The sequence below is a fragment of the Ambystoma mexicanum genome, chromosome 6q, assembly GCF_040938575.1.
Source record: "Ambystoma mexicanum isolate Mex_15411 chromosome 6q, UKY_AmexF1_1, whole genome shotgun sequence".
NCBI lineage: Eukaryota > Metazoa > Chordata > Amphibia > Caudata > Ambystomatidae > Ambystoma > Ambystoma mexicanum.
In genome coordinates this window covers 653,160,869-653,182,105 of record NC_090937.1, presented here as the reverse complement: position 1 = coordinate 653,182,105, position 21,237 = coordinate 653,160,869, and the positions used below count along the sequence as shown (strand labels likewise).

General features: G+C 46.5%; 1 protein-coding gene across 1 annotated transcript in view; it reads left to right on the top strand.

The window, feature by feature from the left end:
- ADAD1 (adenosine deaminase domain containing 1) overlaps window positions 1–21,237 on the top strand; it is a 1,643,060-nt gene that overhangs the window by 95,678 nt on the left and 1,526,145 nt on the right. Inside the window, exon 3 of the mRNA XM_069631143.1 lies at window positions 4,709–4,894. Within this exon, the coding sequence (XP_069487244.1) occupies window positions 4,709–4,894 (186 nt within the window). The remainder of the gene's footprint in view (window positions 1–4,708; window positions 4,895–21,237) is intronic.

The following is a 21,237-nucleotide window of genomic DNA, read 5'->3' as shown; positions in this document are numbered from 1 at the left end:
CGGAGCTGGCTGTACTTCCTTGTTGCTGCAGGAACCAAAGTGCTAGGGAGAGGAACACCAGATTGGAGTGAATCGCTTTTAAGTTGGCCAAGAGCCCCAGAAAGATCCTCAGGACTCCCAGGAAGCAGGACTGACCGGGCCTGAGCCACCTTAACAGAGTGCTGGACCCCAGATGCAAGGAAAGCCCATCTCGACAGCCAACAACCACGGTGGTGCTATTTGCTATAGACTCGAGCTGAAACCGGGAAGTGCCACTGATTGCAGTGCAGGAGTCCTCCAGACATCCTCCGTCTTGTCCCCACGACTGAGGCCCGGGAACACAGGATCTGCAGAGCTGCACAGGAACAGAAGCCAGCTGGAACAATTTCTTCTAACCAAAGGTACTGTACAGTCCAAGAGAACCTACCTCTTGTTGTGTAGCCTTGCTTGTTCTCAGTTGAGACTTGTCTTGGTTGCTTCTGTAGAATTGCTAACAGCTTATTTACCTCACAAGCCTAAACAGCTTGTGGCCCTACTTTGATTTCTTCTTTTCTACAAAGACTTCTAAAACATTGTGCAAGACTTTTACCTACCTGTAAGAAGTGCTTCAGTTCACCTAGACCTTTGCCCAATTGACATTGGCCTGGCTCCCTGAATGACTCTTCTTCCCTCTGACTTTGTGTTTGGGTTTTCCTTCCAGGAAGGGGTTAACTTACTTTGCATTGGGGGTGTCCAAAACTACTTACCTGCTTCAGAATATTTGTGTGATCTTTTTTTTTTATTCTAATAACCCTATTCTTTGACACTCATCAAAGTATTGCTCTAAATGTACCAGTAATATATAATGGTATATAAATGCTTGGGCTGGGTGATATATCGAGTTTTGGAGACAAACCAATGCACTGAAGACCATCATGAGCCAACAATTAATGATAGCCAGTATGGAGAGGACTATATGGGAACAAGTCATCCTTTGTGGGAGGCTCATGCTGATACAGAGGAATCAAGAGAAAGTTTCACCTTGAAAGGGTCTGGCAGAGATGCATAACCTACAGGATAAATAGCCGACCAGAAAAGACCAACCAATGTGCCCCAGCAGTGCATCAGAAGACCTCCCCAGAAACATAGAGGCATCTTGCCATAGGAATAATTAATACATTAAATTACATGGTACAAGAAGCGACTTGTTGCAGGGTCTTGTGAGGAGGACAAATAAAATGTCCCACGCCCAAAATGCAAGTTAGATACCAAGCAATCTGGGGTGGTGTCAGTTTGTTGTTTACTGGACACAGGGTCAAAACACCACAAGAGTCTTAAAGCAGCAAAATCTGCCTGATGCTCAATAGTTCATCACAGAACACAGAGAAAAATTAATAACTTCTACGTCTATAGTGGCCTGCGACTCACTAAATAACCCTATTAGAAGAAACAAACTATCCCTAGGTGGAGTGCAATCTCCCTAGTCAGCGTTGTTGTGCCGCCTAGCTAGGTTAGGGGATAGAGAAGAGACTGACCCTTCACTCACTCACTGCTTTCCTTGCAGCTTAAAAAAACACACATACACACGACCGGAAGTCAGTTATGCTTTTAATCCTTCCTTCTCGTGTGTCTTATAACAAAAAGTTTTTTAAAAAATGGGGGTATATTTTATTTTATTCCAAGGAATAATAGAGGCTCAGGGTGATGACCAGAACCCCCAAGACTTCTAGATAGATTATAAGCTTGGTTAAAAAAACATCGTTTTATCTTGCAGATTCGTTCTGCATAGGTTTCTGTGTGTTTTTCTTAGCTGGAAGGAAAGCAGTGAGTGAGTGAGTGAGTGAGTGAAGGGTCAGTCTCTTCTCTATCCCTTAACCTGGATAGGCGGCACAACAGCGCTGACTAGGGAGAATGCACTCCACCTAGGGATAGTTTGTTTCTTCTAATAGGGTTATTTAGTGAGTCGCAGGCCACTATAGACGTAGAAGTTATTAATTTTTCTCTGTGTTCTGTGATGAACTATTGAGCATCAGGCAGATTTTGCTGCTTTAAGACTCTTGTGGTGTTTTGACCCTGTGTCCAGTACACGATGGCTGACATTGGTACCGCACCAGTGCTGGTCCGACTAGGCCACTAGTCCCTTGGGATGCTTGCAAGCTCATCTTTCGTGTCACAGGTGGCAAGATAAAACTCTGGCATGACTCTCTCTTAGTCTGAGGTGGCAGTGAACTATTTACTGCGTTGAATGCTTCTGGATATTTGGTACAGTTTGCCCCCCCTCAACAGGATTGTAGATCACTGTCCGCGTCTTGTTGGGTATCCAGAATTGAAAACCACTCAACATGAAGTTGCAGTACATTTTGGGGGAGCGGTACACAAGTAACAGGCTGCATCTATTTCACTGAGCTGTGAAGCAGTGGTTTGTTTGCTTTTGGATTTTGTGTGTTTCTTTCAGGGGAATGTTGTGTGGGGGAGTGAGATATGCAACATCTGAAGGCTGGGAAGTTGGATTACCTGACTCTAGACCGAAAGCATCCTGTGGTTGTGAATTCAGGCCTTTGGCAGCTGTTGGCTGGTACTTTCTGCCAGTGTGCCTGCTGTGTGCTGTTTTTCCTGTATATTGGACTTCGGTTGTGTCCCCTCTTTTTCTGATATGCTTCCTCTGTTCATTAGGTGTCTTTCTGCTCTGAATTCTTGTCTTTTTTTATATACTTTTTATATACTCTGTCCATGTGTTTTCAAAGCCGGGAAACACCTTTTGGGGGAGGTTTCTCTGTCCATTGTGTTCTTTACAATAAGAATCAAGTGGATGGGTGTGGATGAGTGGGAGATCATGTGTAGAGGAACAGTTTGTTGAACATACAACTCAGAGTGCAAGGCATACCAAGTCAGTTATGCATCATGGAATGATAATTAAAGGAGCACGTTGCCAGGCATAGATGATTTTCCCTAGATACATTTGCAGCTGGCAATGCCAGAAGCAAGTAAAGTGGGGCGGATACAATTAAATGAGTTGTGTGTAATTTGTGGTGACTTGACAATTGGATCAAGTAGGAGAAGGTTAAATCCTCTAGGTATCAAATTGCTGATGCTGCAGGAGAAATGCTTATGCCTACCCAGCATACTAAGTGGCAACCTCATAAATACTTTGCTGCTGCATAGATCTCCATCTACAGGCTAGTGACCATCTTACTTTAGAAGGTGGTTAGATTCAAATTGTGGTGGATACTGAGGGCAGGTGGGAAGTGACAAAGGGGAAGATGGAGACTAAAAGGGTGGACCTGGTAAAAGTTTAAGGTCCTAGCAAAGATTGACCTGAGTTACATGAGTTGGTTTTTCAGCTTCTCTGACCATATAACATGTGGCTCGTAGATGGAGAGTTTAATGCAGTGCTAAACACGCCTCTTTTTTTATATAAAATAATTTTTATTGTTTTCATAAAGTGAAGGCAAATAAAACCAATGTACAACAGTAAACCAAACAACCATCGCTCGACATAACAGTAAAATATGACTAAGTTCTGGCCGACCATATAGATCCCTGTACATTCTACAATTCCTCCTCCCACCCCATGCATCCCCCCTCCTCACACTTACCCCAAACCTTAGAAAACTTAGCAGGGCAGCCCCTTGCATCATACACCCTCCTCTCCAGGGCCATACATCGGTCATCTCCGCAAGCCAACGTGTCATCCCGGGGGCGATCCGGAGTCCCCCACAAGGAGGCACCCACTTTCCTAATTAGTCCCAAGGCCATGGCTAGAAATGTTCTTTTTCATGTTTAGTGAATTCCCCCCCCCCCAACCCCCATATCCTGAGCAAAACACTTTTCGGATCTCTGGGAACCTCTGCTGTCATTATGCGAGACAGTTTGTCTATACGCTTCCCCCACAGCACCTGAACTTTGCGGGAAATCCCATAGTATGTGATAGAAAGTACCCCCGGGCTCCCCACACTGTAAACGGGAGTCACTGGCGACCCGCCTCCACCCACACAGTTTGGTGCTGGAGTAATAGACCCCGTGGAGAATCTTGTACTGTATGAGGTGGAGCCTGGCCGATAGCCCCACCTCCTGCGGAAACGTGAGCGCCTCCACCTACTCTTCAGATTCCATTTAGCCCACATCCCTCCCCTACCTGGGCCTCAAACCGGCCAACACCATGGTCCCAAAAGAAGATTACACTTGTTACAGCGTGGATGTGACCTTTGTCTCTATTCGGGCCAGGTTGGAGATAAATGGCACCATTGAGCTTGCTTACAATAGGCTTATAACTTCAAACGGACAAATGCTTTCAGTTAGACTTTCAATGTTAATCATCCTGGAGATCAAAAGTGACCAAGAAGAAACTTAGGAATAGAATGTTTGTTAGGCAATGGTTCTGTGTGCAGATGCCAGTGTGGTGGGGTGAGTAATGGAGAAAACCTTAAATGGGAAGGTGTGATTAAGGGAGTGCTCTTCTAAAGGCATAGCCTGAATATATAGATTATGTATTCAGAACTTTTCATTAACGTCTCAGAGATTGGTCCTGTTTGAATATCTTCCAAGAAACTCTTTTCTCACAACATGTTATGAAATGAGTGTTCATAGTTTTCATTATTGTTTTATACTTTATTTGTGGTTAAACAAAAACATTTGAAATTAGATTTAATTTTGTGATAAAAGTTCTAATCTAATCCACAACCACAGACTTTCTAAAAAATATACACGATTAATTTGTTTCAGTTTTATTTATAACTGCATTTTATTTCAGGTTTTTGTCCAGAATCTTTTTTATCTCAAGTGGTGCCACCTTCGACCGCATCCCTTCCGCCCAAGAAAATACCAAAAGAATTAATAATTAAATACAGACGTGGAGAGATTAACCCAGTGTCTGCTTTGCATCAGGTTGCACAAATGCAGCGCATGGAGCTAGAATTAAAAGAAACAGTTTCTACAGGTAAGATCCTGTTTTTGCTTTTCATTGCAGTTGATCTATTTATCACTTACATAGGTAGATGATTTGGTAGTTACCTAATTTACTATCTTTTTTAAAATCAAGTAATGTGACTAATTGCTCATGATCCCAAATTACCTCAAAAGTGCAAGCTTTTCACTGCACAAAGTAATAGCTCTGCTACATGTGGTGGCCTTGCCCAAAACACCCAATACACAAGTTTATATCACTGGATCTTGTCTGGTCATGTGTAGGAGCCAGAGATCCGAGCAGGATTGGGGCTCAGCTGGAAACCCGAGGGCTAATAAAATTCAAAAGAAAATCAAGGGAAGCTCCCTACCAATCCGCACCCACGTTGGGGGATGGTATACCAGGAGCAAGATTGCTGGAAGGCAGCAAGTCATCACTGGTACCAGGAGGAGGAAGCATCGTGCTACCATATTGCAATGCTAATGGAGACAGCCTTTAATTCTAGTACCTAGCTGCAAAACATGGAGGCTCATGCTGAGAGAACCTCTTATAGGGTTTCAGAAAGTACTTCCAGCCTGAAAGGGGGCAGAGGAAACCAAGTATGTGAAAATGAAAATTGTGAAAATGATGAACTAGTTGGGTGGAAAGTCCTCTTACTCCACGCATGCGCCGGCCCTTGACTACAAATAATTACGATTTTTTTGGTGCTAAAAAAAAGGTGCTCCTGCTCAGTCCCAAAGTACATGCCCCAAACGTAGGGAGAAAGGGCAATTGTTCCCCCTTTATCCCTACTTTTGGAGCATTTTGTACTTTGGGACTGATCAGGAGCACTTTTTTTTTAGCACCAAAAATGTGTAATTATTTGTATGCAAGGGCCGGCGCATGCGTGGCTTTAGCCTCGCCTTCCTATGGCCTGCTTGAGCTTCGCTCTCCAGTTCGTTTCTCTGTGCAGTCGGTATTGGACACCCGGTAGCAACTGGGGGTATATTTTTTCCGTTGTTTTCTTTTCATGTCATCTTTTCAACTCTTCATGCCTGGTTCTTGGAGTTTCCCTTTTCCCTTTGCCTATGCTGCAGAATGAAGGCTTTGTGCCGTCTGATTTTTGCGATTGCCACTAAGTGGTGGTGGATCCCCTCTCCCTTTGCTTCAAATGTTTATGCTCAGAACAACCTTGGAGCTTGTGGTTCTTCTGTATTTCTCTCTCCGTACATGCACTCGACAGTAGGCTCCAGAGGTGGGGAGAGGCTTCCCGGACCATCTGGTTCCAAGAAGGGCCGAGTTGACCCTAGCACTGCTAGGATTTGTCCCGAGCTACCCCAGAAGGGGTCTATGCTGGAGACTGGAGTTACCTCCAAGGTTCCTGTACAGGGGCTAGGGAAGTCTACCGACAAGGTCCTCGGAGGTTCCCCAAAGAAGTGTTAGCCAAATTACTGACCACACCAAACATCCCCTAGCAAGGACTAAAACGGCTGAGGCAATGGATCCCTTCAAAAGGGCTTAAATTAAATCTTCGTCAAGGATTTGATTAACATTCTAGTATTATAGTATTATTGAGAAGCCTCAGGTGAAGGTTCCAGATCAGTTAACAAACCTGACAAGATTGTGATGCACTTCAGTTCCTCCTTGTGTAGCACCGCCACGGCAGATGCTCATCGATGCTGGTTGTCTCCTCACCTAAGACCAGACCAAGGTCTATGCGTAGCACTTCCTTAGTAAGAGGAAGATCTATGGCTAGAGCTTTCTTAGTAAGAGATCTGTTAACTCTGAGAATTGAGCTGTCAGCACCAGCCGTGGCAATTGTGGGAAGTCAAAATCTGGAGACCAACAAGATGGCATTTTAGGTAACGTAGGTCTTTATTTGAACGCAAAATCCTATACTATCTCTAGGTTTCTCCGCCCTACTCTTAAGGATGTTTTACAGAATAATCCAAGTCTGTCATCCAGAAAACCTATTGTGATCTGATTTCTGTCCCTACCACTATAAACTAAAAATAACCTAACTTAACGAAAAGTACCATAAGGGTTTTTTACCCAAATGATAGAATGTTGACTTGTTTCTGACCCCGCCTTAATGTCTCTGTATCAGAAAGGGCTTCTCCCCCGATGCGCAGTTCCAACAAAGACATCATTAAATATCTCTTTCAGCTTCTCCTCCTGGAATTACTTATCAGTCCATGGTCAGTCTCTCTCCTTGGATCGCAAGGGATTTTAGCTTATTCTCGGGTCATTCTCCACTCTTGGACACCCCACCCCGAGGCAAAACATACAAAGGTACAGCAGTTTCAAGTTGGCAGTTGAACAAGAGCAGAAATACGGCCAGGCATGAGAGGTTTGTGAGATGGGCAACACCCTTGACCTCGTTGACAGGAAGCCGTTACTTTCAAGAAACCTTCAAGGCAGAAAACGTAAGACCAGGAAACAAGGCTAAAGAATCCGGCATTGTGTGTCGGAGACTTCAAGGGTCCTCCCGGGTAACCGACCAAGGGGGGGAAGAACAACAGATGCTGTGTTATCGTCCTTGGCTCCAAGAACAAAGAAGCGACAGAGAACAACACAGCCAGTTAGTTGGGGAGACAGCTCTGTGTTGAAGTCAAGGTTGCAAGCAGCAACATTGTAAGGTGAGCGCTGGAAGGAACGCGTGTGATGAAAGACGCGAGTGAAGCTAAATTGCTGGTGAATATTTGAACATTAGACGAAGAGATACGATACCATTGACCTAGTGGTGCGGCACTGTGAAAGTGCTCAATCAAAGGTCACTACGGTATTGTGACGAAAGGAAACTAAAGCAGAAGATCGATGTGAAGTGTAAATTGTGTTAAGTGAATCGAAGTAGTCTGCGACGGTTTAAGCAAAATCCATTGCACCTTCGAAAGTCTTCTGGTATCAAAAGGGGATCTGAGCCCGGACGAGGGGGACCCGTGGTCCGAGCCCAAAGGAGGGAGACTAGTCTTTAACTTGTGAAAGTAAAACCTTGACAACGGAAAGGAACTTTTGTGTTTTGTTTGCTGCATCAGGCCCTCTGCGTTAAGAGACTGCCATTGTGAGAGAGACTTTGGCGGAAGGCCCTGATGCCTATGTGTTGAACTGTTACCTCATGGCCAAGAAGCTAGAGTGTGTGCGAAGCCTGCACGTGCCGCCTTGCCCCGTGCTGAAAACTTGGGGAAGGGAAGATAACTGCTCAACTATCCTGACATATCATTTCTTGAACACTTTTCTTTTATGTACATTGTTATCCCACACTATTTTGTATTTAGAAGTAAGAATTGTCAATAGGTTTATTAGTATAAGCCCTTTTATTTTGATAGACTCCACTAGGACTGCATTATTATTTGATGGTCGTAGCGTGCTCCCATCATTAAATTTAGGTTTAGAGAGGTGTTTTACCAACCCATTGAAGTTCAAGAAACACCCTTGAACTGTGATCACTTGTGTCTGTCTGCACTGTTTGATACCATGCCTTCCTTACACCACCCAATGGTCTCCTGGTTGTTACCCCTCCCTGGAATCTCTGGCTTCACACCCCACCTTGGGTTCAATTGCTCTCACCCCACCTCAAGGGTTCAGGTTGCTCTCACCCACCTCAAGGGGTCTGATTGCTCTCACTCAGCCTTGGGGGGGGTGGTGGGTCTGGTTGCTCTCACCTTTCCTCAGGGGTGGTTTGGTAGCTCTCACCCCACCTCAGGGGGTGGGGGGGAGATTTGGTTGCTCTCACCCCACCTCAAGGGGGGGGTGGTTTGGTTGCTCTCACCCTGCCTTGGGGGTCTGGTTGCTCTCCCCCTGCCTCTGGGGTCTGGTTGCTCTCTCCCCGCCTCCGGGGTCTGGTTGCTCTCTCCCTGCCTCTGGGGTCTGGTGCTCTCTCCCCACCTCTGGGGTCTGGTTGCTCTCTCCCCGACTCTGGGGTCTGGTTGCTCTCTCCCCGCCTCTGGGGTCTGGTTGCTCTCTCCCCGCCTCTGAGGTCCGGTTGCTCTCTCCCTGCCTTTGGGGTCTGGGGGTGTCCAGTTGCTCTATCCCCGCCTCGGTGGTCCAGTTGCTCTCTCCCCGCCTCGTGTACCCCCGGGTAGCCATTCAGATTGATTGACGTGGCTTCTCTGCTCTGGTTTCTTTCTGCGGTTCCACGTGTGTCAGAACTGGCGCTTCCTTCCCGCTGCTTTCCTTCGGGGCTTCAGCTTGTTGTGGTGCTGTTCGCTTGCTGCTTGGCTATTTTCAGCTTCTGGAGACCCTCCGGGCCACGCTTCTACAGTAGTGTCTCAGCAGGGGAGCTGGGTATTCTGTGGGATTGCCCGTGCTTCAGTCCACCATATCGCGTGTGTGCGTGCCTCTTTCTTACTGTGAGCATCGCGCTAGTCTGTAGCTCCATGGGCTATTCTTTTATCTTGGCCCATTGCCGATTGATCAATGTGTGTGGTGGTGCTTTCAGCCCGTTCTTCTTCCCGGGTTAAAGACATTGCCTGAAAGGGATCAGAAACCATACCGGCCATAGGTGTGGGAAGTGGTAAGTCATTATACAAGTTTACTCGCATATAACCATCAAAACTGTAAGATTTCTGGGATATGGGACGTTATGACATATCCCTATTTAAGGATTGCCTGTCACGCCTAGTAGAATCCCACTTGCTCTATCCCATAGGGGATGTTAGGGGGAAGTGGGCTCCCCTTCTAAGTGCCAAAGAGGTTGACTCCCACCTTGGGGAGAAGGTAAGGAATTCCCTGGATTCGTCACACAACCCATACAGTGGATTCCTGGAGATAAGGGCTGTTTTGTAGACATGCAAGTGTTCTGCAAACCCGTCCATCATCAGAGTATGTTTTTCTTGTACAATTTCAATCCCTCATCTCATGCACTTTTATCAGAAATCTTATTTTAAGAACGATTTCAAAGAGTTACTCCCCCAGCCTCAGAAACTCCCTCCAGCGGCCTCCAGAAACTCAAGCACACTCACCTGATAATCAACCTCAGGCTCCAGACGCATCTGAAGCCCCTTTAGATGAGGGTGATGAGGATGAGACAAAGAAAGATGAACTTCCATCATCTTTATCTGCTTTCCATGACATGTTCATGGACCTTATAGGGTATCTAGATATTCCCCTTCTGGAATTTCTGCCTTCTAGAAACAGGAGTTTAGCCCTCTCTTTAAAACCATCTGAGTGCTAAGGTCTTGGGCTTCAAAACAAACAGATAAATTATCAGAAAAACAGAAGACTTTGAGCCAAGCCACACTCTGGAGCTCGCATTGAACGTAAGATCAACATAAAGTACAGGCTACTACCCTCTGAGGAAGCTCCTCGTGCTACTTATCATCATCCATCTTCCACATTTGTTTCAGCTGCTACATTCCATTGTAGATCACCTTCTTCAGCCTCTTCGACAGCACAACTACTTTGTAAGGAGGAAAAATCACTCAAAGCTTTGTGAAATTCAGCTCAGACAAGCACCACTGAAGCAATATTAACTGCTGGGATCTTAAGCAGTACATACATCCATTCAAAATTGACCATTTTAAATCTGGGCATACAGACACCAGAGTTGTTGCCCAGGATTTACTGGAATCAGCAAGATACCACCTTGATACCTCCACTAGAGGCGTAGCAATGGATACCTGTAACTTGCAAAGGAGGTGCAGGGAAAGTCCCTCGACATTTCAACTGATGGGAAAGATCTTTTTCACCACTCAATTGACAATGAATTAAATAAAAAATAAACCAGACCCTTGACTGCTAAATCCCTGTTGGTCCTTGCTAAACCAGTAAATCCAATTTTTTCATAACGATCCGACTTATATTCATGCTCCTTGGCAGGATTTTGTGGATTCGAGTAAAGGAAATCTAGACAAACAGTTTGACAAGAACACATCAAAGGAAGGAGTAAAAAACCTCAGGTAGATGATTTCTTCACTTAACCCTTATTGTTATGAACAGCCTCAAGCACCCTTGACAAATCTTCAAAGTGATTGTCTCCCCGACACACCGGTCTCGTTCACTTCCAGGACTATCAGATGCGTTTAAAAAAAAAAACAAAAAAAAACTCTATTTATTACTTTATTTAACCAAAACAAAGTACAGCAGTTCATTTCCAGACATACAAGATAAAAGTACAGCAGTAACAATGAAATAAGCAGCATCACTGGGATTGATTAACAGACAGACCAACCAGAGTGTTGTTGTTGCAACGCGTTGCTGATATCAAATAAGATATGTACGGGCCCCCCCAAATATTCTTCGGCCTGGCAGAAGGGTGCAGGGTGACGCCATACTCAACCTCTATATCATGGTAGTACAAAATATCAGTTTTCCATTGGCCATGCAGTGATGACCGGCCCCTACTCCACACCATGGCAACCCCCTTTTTGCCAGCACTAGTAGGAGGACCAGTAGGCGTCTAATATGTCCTGCCATCTCCTTCGTATACCCCAACAGGGCAATCGGGGGATAGAGGGGGAGGCTATTCTATCTCCCACGACCTCACTTATAGTATCTAAAGACCTGTGTCCAGAAAGCATAAATACTTTTTCCGGAGGACCTAAAATACTTTGTCAAACATCGCTCTAGGCCTAAGGCAAGGCCTCTGTTTAACATTGCACCCCGGAAGGGTTGTGGGTTCTCACACCAGCACTCGTACCAAGGCGTGTCCCTCTACCGGCCTTACAGCTGAGGGGTCTCCGGATCCTTCAGGTGCCAATGCTGAGGGACCGCAATGTTCTTTTACTGGGGCTAATCCCGTTGGGCTACGCGCTAATATCGGCATCATGTCCGAGGGGGCGCCTTTACGCAGTACTACCGGTAGTTCAGCCGAGGGCAATTTGCCTTCCAGTTCTCAGCCTGAGGAGCGGGATAGGCCTTATGTTCCAACACCAAAACGTCTTGGACGGGGCTCCGTCCAGTGAGCCAGGCACAATGATTTTGGCACGCACCTCAACAAAATGGCCGCCGTGCCAGACAAGATGGCTGCTCGACCGATACCTCCTCTAGCAGAGCGGGTAGAAGAAGGAGTTACAAGGTGGGACTGATGTCAACCAGGTACGTGGCCTACTGTTAAAACCATCAGCTGCGCAGGGCAGGTTTCCCCTGTGTTGGGAGTATTCTCAGAAATGTGCTAATTCCCTCCACCTTAGAGACCCCCAGCAACTTTGCTTGATTTTGAGGACTTGATTCCTTTATCCTAGAGAGAGTGTGATCCTTTTTCCTACTCTCGCATGTATTTTATTGTGATTTTTTTAACACTTTTTCTTTTGGTTATGGAGTCTGACAAACTTCATAGGCATCATCTTTTACATTGTGTCACACAGTACGTTCAGTGCAGTGGCACAGGGAAGTCTTTCATATTTCCCAAAGGTTTACATACCTTCTCTTGGATAAACTACCGTTTCCAAGAGCAGTAAAGTGAAATTGGCTTTACTTACCATTGCAACTTTCTAGACCCAGCACACACTATCTTACAATAGAATGCTGGAGGGGTTACCTAGTATCCTCTTTATCTAGTTTCTAATGTAACATTTTTTATGTTACCCTTTTCGCACTAAATGGCTGGTGGCAGTGGTTTCGTTTGAACTACCATGGTGGTGTCTTTACCACGGGCTGTGTTCGCAGCTACAGTAGAGCACCCACGGAAGCCATCTTTGTCAAAATGGTGCCTGGTCTTCTTTTTTTGCAATTTCTTTGTGGAATGGTCCTTTTTGAGATTCACTCTGCGCAACAAACCAGGTTTGGTCTCTTTGTTCATTTTGCCTTTGGTGGCATTCATGAGTGAAAGCTGCCTCTGGCTCCAAGGTGTCTGGGGTAGGCAGGAAGTGAGGGAGGTGCCCGGAACTCCCTGTGCTTAGTCTCCTAGGAGACCCAAATGCCCTCTGTGATGATTGGCCGGCTGACTGTCCAGCAAGGACAGCTACCCTGCTGGGTGACTGACAGCTAGGCTGGAATGAATGGGAAAGAACTGAATAAAAGGTGACTCGTTTGGCTTGGAAGGCAGAGTCGACCACTGGACGAAGGAACTGAAGAAGAACTTGAAGAGGACACCTGCTGCAACTCCTGGACCGTTGGTTTGCCCTGCTGCAGTGCCGAAACGCCAAGTTTGCATTGACAGAGGAACCCCTGCACAGACGACTTCTCCCCTTCAGTTGGTGGGACCAATCAACTCCAAAGTAAGCCACCTGGACATCCATCTCAGAGCTGGTTGAATTTCCACAGAGTTGCTGCTGGAAACCGTATAGCCAGGGAGAGGAACACCAGATTGTGTGCGTTGCTTTTAAGATGGCCTAGAGCTTTTGGAAGATCCTCTGGACTCCCAGGAAGCAGGACTGACTGAGGCTGAGCCCCCTTAACAGAGTGCGGGACCTCAGAAGCAAGGAAAGTCCATCCGACAGCCAGGAACCGCAGTGTTGCTATTTGCGGTAGACATAAGGAGCTGAAACACTGAACTGCCACTGAAAGTGAAGTTTGCCAGTTGCGAGTTTTGACCGTCCCAGTGCATTGCAGGTGTACCCAAATGTCCTACCTCTTGTCCCTACGACTGAGGCCCATGAACAGTGAGGCCTGCAGAGCTGCACAGGAACAGAAGTCATCTGGTGCATCTTGTTTTCATCTTTAAAGGTACTGTAAAAAGTCTGAGATAACTTACCTCTTACTGTGGAGTGCTTGCCACTTCTGCAACTCACAAGTCTAATCAGCTTGTGGCCTTACATTTGATTCTTCTTTTCATCAAAGACCCCTAAGGACTTGTGCAATGACTTTTCCATTCACTTACCAGAAGTGCTTCATCCTATACAATACATTTGCCCATTGACTGCGGCTTAGCCTATTGAACTGAATGACTCTTCTAGGAAAATCTAAAAGTATTTGTCTGCTTAAGAATATTTGTGGTCTTTTGTTATAATATTTGCCTTTTACCAACTTTTAAGAGTATTCTAAATGCCAACAGTAGATATTAATATCCCTAGCACCATAGTTATTGAAGTCACCTGTGGGGGTAGGTTGCGTCTTTGGGCCATCCCAAAAGGGTCTTTACTGATTTAGAAACTCATAGTGTAAAGTATTGAAGTGTATTGGTGTGTTACTATTCTATTGCTCCCTTCTGAAGAAGGCTTTATAACGGACTGATAAATAAATTAACAATTGTTTATGCATGCAACCTTGAGTGTAAGAGTTTATTTGAATACCTGTAACTGTAAACCTTTGTGTAACTCCACTACAGCTCACATTTCCCCTCTTGAGATAAGCCTGGCTGCTCAACACGCTATCAAAACTGTGTAGTACAAGCATATACCAAAGGTTGGGTTGCCTATACCTGTAGTAAGAGTTGTGTGTAGTGGTTCCAGAGGGTACTGCATACAAACTTTGCCTAACACCCTGCACCCCAGGCCGTGTGCACCCCAGCCCCAGCAGCCGTTGGCCACTACGTCAACATCTTCTGCCACCTCTACAGCCTCCGAGGACAGGTGCTTTGAAAGGTTCCTAGGGCTGATTCGAACTCCCCAGTTGGGTATCGTCCTCCTGGATGCTATCAGGGACATGCTCCCCCAGGTCACCCCACCGGCGCCCATAGTCATTCCTCCTATGGCTCCGGCCCCACAGGCCCCTGTACAGCCTCCGCTGCCCCAGCCGGCTCCTCCGATTGCGGCTTCCCTGCCTCCCGCATCACAGGTGGTTCCACACCAGCCTCTGCAGCAGCCACCGGCTCTGGTCTCCACACCGCAGCCTGCGGCGCCCAGCAGTCCTCCACCAGTTCCGGACCCTCTGAGCACGCTGGTGGACACAGATGAGGAGGACGACCCCGACACGCCATCTTCAGCCAGGGCCTTCCATTAATGCATTGCAGGTTTGGCAGAGTATTTGGGACTTCCTCAACCCGAGGTAGAGCAACCCAAGGAGGGGGTATTGGCAGAAGTCCTCACCCTAAGACTCCCCCCTCCAAAACGGGGATCCCGATGCAGAAAGACAGTCGCCTTGGCCAAGAAAGGGTACCTCAAGCCCCACTCGGCCCAGCCTATCAGTCGGCGCATGGACGCCAAGTATTGGCAGTTAGAGGCGGATACACTCTTGCTGTCGGTGCATCCTCACCTGCACTCTTCCGTGATCGCTGTAGCATCACTCTATTCTTAGCCTCAGTTGTCCTCGGCCACCTTGTCCTAGGCACTGCTAGGCAAAGAGCAGAAGATCTTGGAGGCGTATGGGAAAAAGCTGTACTCAATGCCTCCTTGAACCTGCATCAAGCCAAAGCTGATGCCATGCTGGTGGCCGTTAACCAAAGGCTATGGTGGGAAATTGCAGACTTCCTCCTGGAACTTCCGTCACACAGCCAAGCTCGCTTAAAGGCGGGATTAGGAGAAGCCAGGCTGGTAGCTCAGGACATCATGGAGTTCTCTTTGGCCCATATCGATACCTCTGGCTGGGCCATCTGCATTGCCACAGACATGAGAAGGACGGCCTGGCTCCGGGCTACTAAGTTTAAACCCGAGGTCCAGGAACGCATATTGGACCTTCTATTCAAGGGTAGTGACCTCTTCCACTCCACCACGGATGAAGAATTGGATAAAAAAAAGAACAGCTCGCAAATCGTGAAGTCTTTCTCTATTCTTACGAAGGCCACGCCCAGGGCGTACACCCAGTCCCGTCAACGGTCTGACAAGGGGCAGACGTCTGGAGGGTTGCGGGGCTTCCATGAACCGAGGTCCAGACAACCTGACCTTTCCCCAACTCAGCATCGGAGGAAACAACAAAAGGTGGGGGGCAAGGGGTTCTTCCAATCCCCCTCCTCCGCAACAGTCTTGGAGACACAATGTAAAAGATGATGCCTATGGAGTTTGTCCGACTCCACAACCAAAAGAAACAGAGTTAAAAATCACATTAAAATACATGAGAGAATGGAAAAAAGTGTCTCACTCTCTCCGGGTTAAAGCAAATCAAGTACTCAAAATCCAGCAAAGTTGGGGAGGGGTCTCTAAGGTGGAGGGAATTGGCACATTTCTGAGAATTCTCTCTAACGCTCGTCCTCCCACCCCCAGACTAAGGGACAGGAGGATTTAATCTACCCCTGGATGAATCTCCTTACTCCAGTCGGTCATAGTTTCTGGAGAGCCTGTGTTCAATGGTAAAATCAAACCTATGTAGGCTGATTAGGATTCTCCCCTTCATCTGCTTTAACCATTTTAAGGGTTGGTGGGCTGTTTGAATCACAAAAGTAGATCCATGCAAGTATGGTCTAAACTTCTTCAAAGACCACACAATGGCAAAACATTCATGTTCTATGGTTGCCCACCTTGTCTCAGGTTCTTTCAGTTTGCTACTGATGAAGCAGATTGGGTGTTCCCTGCCTTTTTCATCCAGTTGACTCAGAGCTGCACCTATACCTGTATTGGAAGCATCTGTCTGTAGAATAAAGGATTGGCTATAGTCAGGAGCACTAAAGACTGGAGCTTGACAAAGGGTTTGCTCAAGTCCTTCAAATGCCTTAGTGCACTCCTCATTCCATCTGACTTTCTTGGGGAATTTGGGTGAGGAGATCACACTCAAGGGAGAGGCTGTGGACCCATAGTTCTTAATGAATGTCCTATAGTAACCTGTGAAACCTAGAAAGGCTCTCACTTGGGTTTGAGTAGTAGGGGTGGCCCAGTCTTGTACAGCTTGTACTTTGCCAGGCAATGGCCTTATTTCACCTCCTCCCACCTCATGTCCAAGGTAGACCACTTTACTCTGACCAATCTGACATTTACTTTCCTTTATGGCCAGATTGGCCTGCTCAAGAGCCTGCAATGCATATCCTAAGTGGTCAATATGTTCCTTCCAAGTAGGGCTGAACACTGCAATGTCATCCAAGTATGCTGTGCTTAAGTCCTTCATCCCATTCAGAACTTGATTCACAATCCCTTGGAATGTAGCAGGTGCATTCTTTAGTCCAAAAGGCATGACCTTAAACTGGTAGAAGCCTGGGGTTGAAAATGCAGTTTTCTCCTTGGCATGGTCTGTCAAGGCTATTTTCCAATAGCCTGAGGTTAGGTCAAATGTACTGAGGTACTTGGCTGAACCAAGCTTGTCCACCAGCTTATCTGTCCTAGGTAAAGGGGCATCAGTCGTGGTGACTACATTAAGGGCTCTATAGTCCACACAGAATCTCAACTCCTTGGATCCTGCCTTTGGTACTAGCAAAACTGGACTAGACCATGGACTTGTAGATGGCGCTATTACCCCAAGATCAAGCATCTTGTTGACCTCCTTCTTTATGTGGGTTCTTACATGGTCTGACATTCTGTATCCTTTGCTTGTAACAGGCAAACAGCAACCAGTGAGAATCTCATGCTGTCTCCAAGGGGTTAAGCCAGGTGATAATGAAAACAGAGGGGCAAACTGATTTAACAGAGCTTTGCACTCCTCCTGTTGTTCCAGTGTCAGATCAGGAGACAGTAACTCCTATCTTCCCATCTAAAGGCTGTCCCCTGAGGAGGTCAGGCAGAGGTTCACTCTCCTCCTCCTCCTCCTCTTGAGCAGAGCAAAGTTCCTAGGTCTGGTCTAGAGACATAGGCCTTTAACAGAGCAAAGTTCCTAGGTCTGGTCTAGAGACATAGGCCTTTAGGCGGTTGGTGTGAAAAACCCTGGGGACATCCTTAGGGTTGCATAAGTCCACCAAATGATTGACCACTCTTAAGTTTTCCCACAACCTTGAAAGGTCCAATCCATTTGTCCTGTAAGGCCCTCTGCCTTGTAGGTACCAGAACTAGAACTAGCTGGTCTTGAGTAAACTCAATCATGTGGGCTTTCTGGTCATGCCAATGCTTCACCAGAGCCTGACCTGCTTTCAAGTTATATGAAGCTTCTGTCATCATGTGTGTCATTCTCCTTCGGAGACAGTCAGTGACTCTCACTGGCTTGTGTGAAGGAGCACTCTCCAACCCCTCCTTGATTAGGGCCAATGGACCTCTAACCGGATGAACATGGAGAAGCTCAAAGGGACTACATCCTACCCTTTCCTGAGGGACTTCTCTATAAGCAAAGAGAAGGCATGGCAGTAGAAGGTTCCACTTTCTTCTAAGGGGTTCTTCTAAAGCACCTATCATGCTCTTCAATGTTCTGTTAAACTTCTCTACCAACCCATTGGTCTGGGGATGGTAGGCTTTTGAGAACTTGTAGGTCACTCCAGTTTTTCTACATGGCCTGCAGGTAGTGGGACATAAGGTTTGATCCCCTGTCAGAGATAACCTTCTTAGGAAAACCTACTCTGGTAAAAATACCAAATGGGGCCTTAGCCACTGCCGGAGCAGTCACAGTCCTCATAGGTATCTCTTCAGGATACCTGGTAGCATGTGTAGTGATAAGCTGCTAGGCGCTTGCAGTAACCTGCATTTGCACTAACCCACTGAGCTATCTTATGTGTATTAGAGCCTATTCGAAGCGTGGAGGAAAATGCTGACATCAACCAGGACTCTCAAACTGGGTGAGCCTGCATGCTTGCAAGGGGTTAATTGCAAAGGCCTTTTTTGAAGACATAAAACATTGTGCTTTAGCAAGAAGCTCCATGCAGTTCGTGGGAGCCAGGCATTGCTTTGCCCGTCTTCGCTCTGCGAGTCAGGTGCACTGATAAGACAAGAATGCAAAAAAAACACAGTGCCCGAAGCCTGGGAGCCAAGACTGGCTGTTTCCAGTCTTGTAACTTTCCAAGCAAAAAACATGTTTACTGCCAGGGGGGAAGAGCCTAGAAGCTTCTCGAAGAGCTGACACGTCATGATGATTGACGTGCAGCTCCTAATAAGAGAACTATACTTGGACCAGGGAGGGGGGACTCATCCTGGACTGTTGGAAAGACGTGCGTATCAAGGACAGTGCCTGGACGACCAGCTGTGCGCTATCAGGGCCGAGGCTCCTAACATCACATCCCTGCTCTGGTGTAGGACTGTGGGGGCTTGGCCAGTCCTCCCCTCCTCTGCTGAGGAGTGCCGGGCACCAGTTAGCGGCGAGGGTCCTGGATGTGATCAGATTGTATCTTCATCTACATTTCATTAGGAGCGTAAGACCAAATAATTGCATATTCATCTGTGATTGATAATTGGCATTATATAGCTTGCACTCTCTATTTCCACATTATTGTAAATTGCTGCTTAGTTTGCTTTAGTCATTGTAGATAATAAATGCAAGCATCATATTCTGTGTGATTGGCTTTTTTCCAGACTGAGTTCATCGTGCTTCTTAAACCTTATTTGTGTGGGAAGGTAATTAGGAGTGATTTACTTTGCACAAAGGGCTGGATCCCAGGGAGGTGCGGGTACTGTTTATCACTACATTTGGCGCTGTGAGCAGGGTTTTCGAGCACGATGCCCTTCTGGAAAAGAAATACAAAAGATGAATGCAATGGGGAAGATAGTGCACTCTGTCACATTCCAGGATGGCCGGCATCAAATGCTTGGTCGGGTGTGGCAGATATTTTGCATCGGTACTCGGCACCGATGGCATGGGACATGCTTGAAAATGATGTTTCCCCGGCGGTAATTAGTAAGTGCTTGGAGAGTTTACCGCTTGAGAAATGCAGAAAGGAGCTCAAGGCAGCAGGAAATATAGGCTGGTTATTCCTGCAGGCGCTCAGAAAGGTGCATGAGAATGAACTGCTTAAAGAGGCTAAAATTAGTAAATTAACAGACGAGATATCCCTGCTCCAAGAGCAACAAATTATTATGAGAGAGACCCTTGAATCGTCCGTTAAACGGGCTGATCAGATGGAGGACAGGTGTGCCTCTTTAGCTGTGCGTGTAGCCACGCACAAGCGCAGACAGCAGCGGGGCAATCCATCAAAGATAAGGATTCGCGCGCTAATTAGGAAAGATAACTGGGACCCAAATTTATGGTCGGGTGAAGTCAGTGATAGTGAAACTGAGCAAGCACATGACTGGAATGAGTCTGTTGAGATTAGACTTGCTGAATTAAATTGGTCTGATGGAGAAGAGCTGGAATGTGTTCCAGAGAAATGTGTTTATCCAGCACGGCCATTAATCACTAACAAATCAAAGGGCCAAGCTGGCGGTGCAAATATTCAAAATACAAGGATTGTCCGTGATTATACACAGACAGAGCTTTTAGAGATTGCTAAGTTATTTAGACAGAAGCTAGGTGAAGCACTTTTGACTTGGTTCCTTCGCATCTGGGACACGGGTGCCGATAGTATCTTCTTAACCCCAGAGGAACTGTTAAAGATGGGTTCACTCACTACTAATGTGATGTTGGGACAGATGGTGCGCGGTGCGCTCGGACAGCAAGGTTCTCATTCCTTGTTTAATTGGCTTCAGACTGCCCTAATGAATCTGTATGGGAGTCCAATGGATATGGAAGAGAGTTGGGGCTGTTGGCAATCACTAACTGAAGCAACAAACCAGCTTAGAGAGATGGGTTTGCAGTGTGCACTGTACAGTGCAAATTTTGCAGGGCCTGACATGGAGTTGTTTACAGCTGGCATGCGCGCACGTTTGTTAAGAAATGCACCGAGTCACATGAAGGGCGCATTGCTTTCATTGCTGGGTCCAGCGCAGGGCAAAGCCATTGGTGAAGTGGCACTTCTGTTAGGGCAACTAGAAGGGCTGGATGTACGCAAAGCAGCACGTCTAGTGGCTGCAAACAATGATTCAGAAAAAAAGCGTGGTAAAAATGTAAAGTATAAAGAGAAAGCTGATACTGTTGAGATCACACGCAAACAAATGTGGGTGGACCTGCTAAAAGCAGGAATTCCAAGAGATGAGATAGATGGTAAACCCACATCAGAGCTGCTTGAGAAATGGAAAAAAATCAAAAGACAGGGACGGGAAAAAACTAAGCCCTCTGCACCCTCTGAAGAGGAGGTGTTAAAGCCCAAAGTGCGAGCAAAGGGTTACCCTGATTTGGCAAAGAACAAGTGGGAGGTCCCAGACCCCATTTTTGATTGAAGGGCTGGCTCTGTCTTTGAGGTACGGTTAATAAAGAGAACTAGCCCCAGAGACAGACGCCCTTTTGTGCCACTTACCTTGTACTTGGATGAGAAAGTAAAACATGTTTTGGCTCTATTAGACACAGGAGCTGAGGTAACCATTCTGAATGGCAATCCCAGTAAATTGTCTGGTCCCAGAGTTTTGGTCAATGGTTATGGGGGAGCAGAAACTGTTGCAAAAGCCTTTAATGTAAAAATGTCAATTGGCGAGGGATTGCCTTTCACAGCAAATGTTTTGATTGCAGATATACCAGAGTACATCCTTGGCATGGATGTGTTGTTGGGCAAAAGTGTGACTACAGATTTAGGCGAATTTGTTTTTGGCAATCGAAAAATCCATGTGAGAGTTGTTAACCCTGTTGTGGTTGGGCATGCCAAATGGTCCCCCTTGCATTTACCTCCTCCTGCTGACCCAGTGTGTGTGAAACAGTACCGGTTGCCAGGAGGA